At 55.2% G+C, this 3923-nt stretch overlaps 1 protein-coding gene across 1 annotated transcript; it reads left to right on the top strand.

The window, feature by feature from the left end:
- The first annotated feature begins 1203 nt into the window (after positions 1–1203).
- On the top strand, positions 1204–3356 carry IER5 (immediate early response 5). The gene has a single exon (XM_045165671.1). The coding sequence runs from the start codon at positions 1412–1414 to the stop codon at positions 2384–2386; it is 975 nt and encodes a 324-aa protein (XP_045021606.1). The 5' UTR covers positions 1204–1411; the 3' UTR covers positions 2387–3356.
- The last annotated feature ends 567 nt before the right edge of the window (positions 3357–3923 follow it).

Here is a 3923-nt window from a genome sequence, read left to right as displayed (position 1 = left end):
GAGTTGTCATTCATGCGAAGATACTGCATAATAGAGCAGATGTGTATGTGATTTCTCCTTTTTAGACTTAGAGAAATGGAAGCATCCTGAGGTTATTTACCCAGCATCAGGCAGGTCTGTGGTGGAGCTTAGCTGGGACTAACTCAGATTTACTCTCCAGGAACCCAGTCTAGGACCCTGGACAACCCTCTGGTGTAAGGATCAGTAAATAGACTAAGTCATCGACTGACCAGAAAATTCTGGAACACTCTTCCCCTAAATTTTTACCTTGACACAAAATAAAATTATGACATCATGATGAGAATACAGGACTTCTCTATTTGTACTTTTATAACATGTTAGATTTTTTTTTCCCCAAGGGTGGATTGGTCAGTCCTAGTGTTGAAGAAAAATCGTTGTCAAGAACGTGAACCACCGTTCACTGTAACTGATGTTACAACTGTATTGGTTCCAGAAACTAGAGAACAAAGTGATAAATACTAGCTTAAATAGAAAACCAAAAACTTTGTAGGTAGACACAAAACCCTCCTGAGTAGACAAAAACTTTGGAACTTTTAGAACCCCCGTTTTCTTTCTTCGGTGTTGAAATTGACAGGTACTAGAGTGTATGTGACTTTAGGAGGCAAGGGACTTATCCAAGATTAATATCTGCTAAATATCTTGTAGCAAAAGTATGTTATCTAGGCGAATCCTGTGCCGCGTTTTGCCTTCGTCTCTATTTCTGTTAGGTTGCGCGGAGCTTACAGGTGTATGTCGCCTTGGAAACGGAGGTGCGGGGTGGGAACGGGAGGAGAGCTGATCCAGGAAGGATCGAGGTTTTATTGCCGAACAAAGTCCACCACCATACTCGGATGAAAGTTCGAATGGTTTAGTTCGCTCTGGTTCCAGGAAGCAGAGCACAGGCCAGCATCTTTAAGGACAAACAACACCGTGGCTGTCCCGCTCTACGCATCACCGGCGCTCGCAGCACTGTCTGGGGTAACCGCCTGCAGGCGGTCACGCGCGTCTCCCCCTTTAAGAACCTTCTCCGCGGGACTAACGTTCGAATAGCCCTGGCGCCCCTCCTCGGTCTCTGATTGGCCGCTCGAGGCGCACGAGGGCGCGCCGATGGCCCCGGAACGGTTGGCGGCCTCTCGCGATTGGCTGTCGAAAGGCCTTTATAAGGGGCCGGGCGGCCAGCTTGCCTTCAGTTAGCGACCGGACGCGAAACTTGCTGTGTTACTGTAGTGGGAAGGGCGTGGAGGCTAGTGAGCGCGTCGTCAGAGCCGTTTCTCTTCGGGAGTCTTCACAGACCGAGGGTCCACCCCCCGTGGCGGACTTGTTGGTACTTCTTGTTCCCGTCTCAGCTTCGGAACGTGGGCCGGAGCTCACCCCCTCACCTCCGCGCCAGCCCTGGGAAGGAGGAGGCAGGATGGAGTTCAAACTGGAGGCTCACCGCATCGTCAGCATCTCCCTGGGCAAGATCTACAACTCGCGGGTCCAGCGCGGCGGCATCAAGCTGCACAAGAACCTCCTGGTCTCGCTGGTGCTCCGCAGCGCCCGCCAGGTCTACCTGAGCGACCCGTGCCCCGGTCTCTACCTGGCCGGTCACCCGGGGGCCCCGGCGCCGCCGCAGCAGCCCGAGGAGTCGGCGGCCGGGCCACCCGCGGGCTGGGGGGAGCCACCTCCGCCGGCCGGCCGTGCCGCCTGGCCGGAGCCCGAGCCTCAGCCGGAGCGCCCTGCCGTCCCAGAAGTGCCAAGGGCGGGTGACGCGGAGCCCGCGGCCACGGTGACGGCCGCCGGGGACACTCTTCAGGGCGGAGAGGCGGAGGCGCCGGAAGCTGCCTGGCGCCGCGTGGAGGGACCGCGAGAGACGGCGATCGGAGGAGCCGGGGGTCCCGCCGAAGTCTCGGGGGTCTTCCCCCAGGGGCCCGAGGCAGCGCGCGGCCCCTGCGGCTGCCCCCCGGGGGACGAGGACAAGCTGAGAGCGGCCCCTCGCGTGGACGGCTGCCGCGCGCCGCGCCCTGCCGCAGCTGAGCCCCCCGCGTCGCCCCGTGTCTGCGCCAGAAAGCGCGGCGCGGCGGGGGTGGGCGGCGGCCCCGCGGACTGCCCGGCGCCCGGCTCGACCCCGCTCAAGAAACCCCGCCGGAACTCAGAGGAGCAGCCGGGCGGGGCGGCGGCGGCCGCGGAGGAGGAGGAGGAGATGGAGACCGGTAACGTGGCTAACCTCATTAGCATCTTCGGTTCCAGCTTCTCGGGACTCTTACGGAAAAGCCCCGGGGGCGGCCGGGAGGAAGCGGAGGGAGAGGAGAGCGGTCCGGAAGCCGCCGAGCCCGGGCAGATCTGCTGCGATAAGCCGGTGCTGAGAGACATTAACCCTTGGAGCACTGCTATCGTGGCCTTCTGAGCCCCCGCGGACCCCGTGCGGAGACGAAGTTGAGCAGCGGGCGTCCCGACGTGAGGGCTGGGCCTCTCCCGGCGGCGAGGACGCCCCCGAGGCCGTCGGCGCCGAGCGCGAGCGGGTGCCGCCGGGCGGCACAGACTGCCCTTGGGCTTGGCGGCCGCCTGGGCCGAGCCTCTCGGGTCTCCTCTGGAGACTTCGGAGTGGGAGACTTATTGGAAGAGGACGGCGATCGTGGACTTTTGTGTCTGTGTCTGTGTATGTCAGTTTGTCTCGTTGAATTAAGGCTATTTTGCCCCTCTGGAGAGCGTCACCCCTTCCCCGCGGTTTAGGAGATTGGGGCAGACAGGGACTTTCCTCTGCCGGCAGCGCCGAGAAGGAAGCGGCGAAAAAGGCCGGGGCCGGGGAGTTCCCCGTTCGCTCTCGGGGGAGGAAGGGACTTTACACACACCTCTTACATGAAAGAGAGAACCGCACCGAGGCCAGGAGCGGCGTTTCCTCCCAGGATTTCCTCGGACTAGAGGGATTTAGTCTGGAGTAGAGACTTGTGTTGTTTCTCTCCTTCCCCACCTTTCTCTGTCACTGAAGAAACGTTTATACCCTGTGATTACTCGGGGAAAGGGAGTGTTCGCAGCCCTTGTCTTCCTCACGGAGGGGAAAAAAAGCTTGATGAACTTCACAGAAGAGTTCAAGCTTGGAAATATGGAGTTTATAGAGAAAAGATTTATTTTTTAAAAGCTCTAGATCAGAACTACTACACAGTGCTTTTAAAAAGTGTTTAAGGAAACAAAGTTTACAGACAGAAGCCCTAAGTGGAAAGGCCCTATGGTTTTGTAGATAGTGACTCCAGTCTTTGTTGTATAAAGGTTGGGGGAACTGACAAGGTTTTTGTACAGTATTTTCTCCTTCGTTGTATTGATTTTTGTATAAAAATGTAACTTTACGTGTCTAACACGTATTAAATATTTTGAAGCAACTTCACTGCCTCCTCGTGTGTAAATCGCCTGTCCGGGTTGTGAGGGAAGTGGGAGGAGGGCAACTATGGTCCGCCTGGAAAATTGAAGATGTGGTTCTTAATACCAGTTGTGCAGCCTGGGGACATTGTTTGCTAACTTCATTAATTATGGAGAGAGGCACATTTAAGCTTTCTGCCTCACATCAGAAGACTGCTGTTAGGTACTAATATCAGTGGTCTGCCAGTTTCTTGAAACCTGCCACTAAAACTCCCTTTTCTAAAGTCAATTTAGGCAATTTGATTTTTAGCCCAATCTGACGATGTCCAATATTAAATAACTTAAGTGCCAACTTCTGAGGCCCTTCCCATCCACAAAAGTGTTTTTCACTAAAACTTTTAGTTTCCTGTTATTAATAAAACCTGAGGGAGACTGCTGAGACTGACATGGCCAGCTGGTCAGGTCTGCACCTCTGCATTCCAGTGGATATCAGGATGGAAATTTCAATGCTTTAAAAATTTTTTTAAAAATTGTTTGTAGAAAGTAAATGCATCAGTGAAAGGAAACAGCTTGTGTCAAACTAGATGAGG

This window comes from Bubalus bubalis, chromosome 5, assembly GCF_019923935.1.
Source record: "Bubalus bubalis isolate 160015118507 breed Murrah chromosome 5, NDDB_SH_1, whole genome shotgun sequence".
NCBI classification, from domain to species: domain Eukaryota; kingdom Metazoa; phylum Chordata; class Mammalia; order Artiodactyla; family Bovidae; genus Bubalus; species Bubalus bubalis.
Note: the sequence above shows the minus strand (reverse complement) of the source record. Positions and strands in the feature narration are given on the sequence as shown.

What these genes read in the sequence shown, in the direction of transcription:
- IER5 (XM_045165671.1), top strand. Translation starts at nt 1,412, where the DNA reads ATGGAGTTCAAACTGGAGGCTCACCGCATCGTCAGCATCTCCCTGGGC.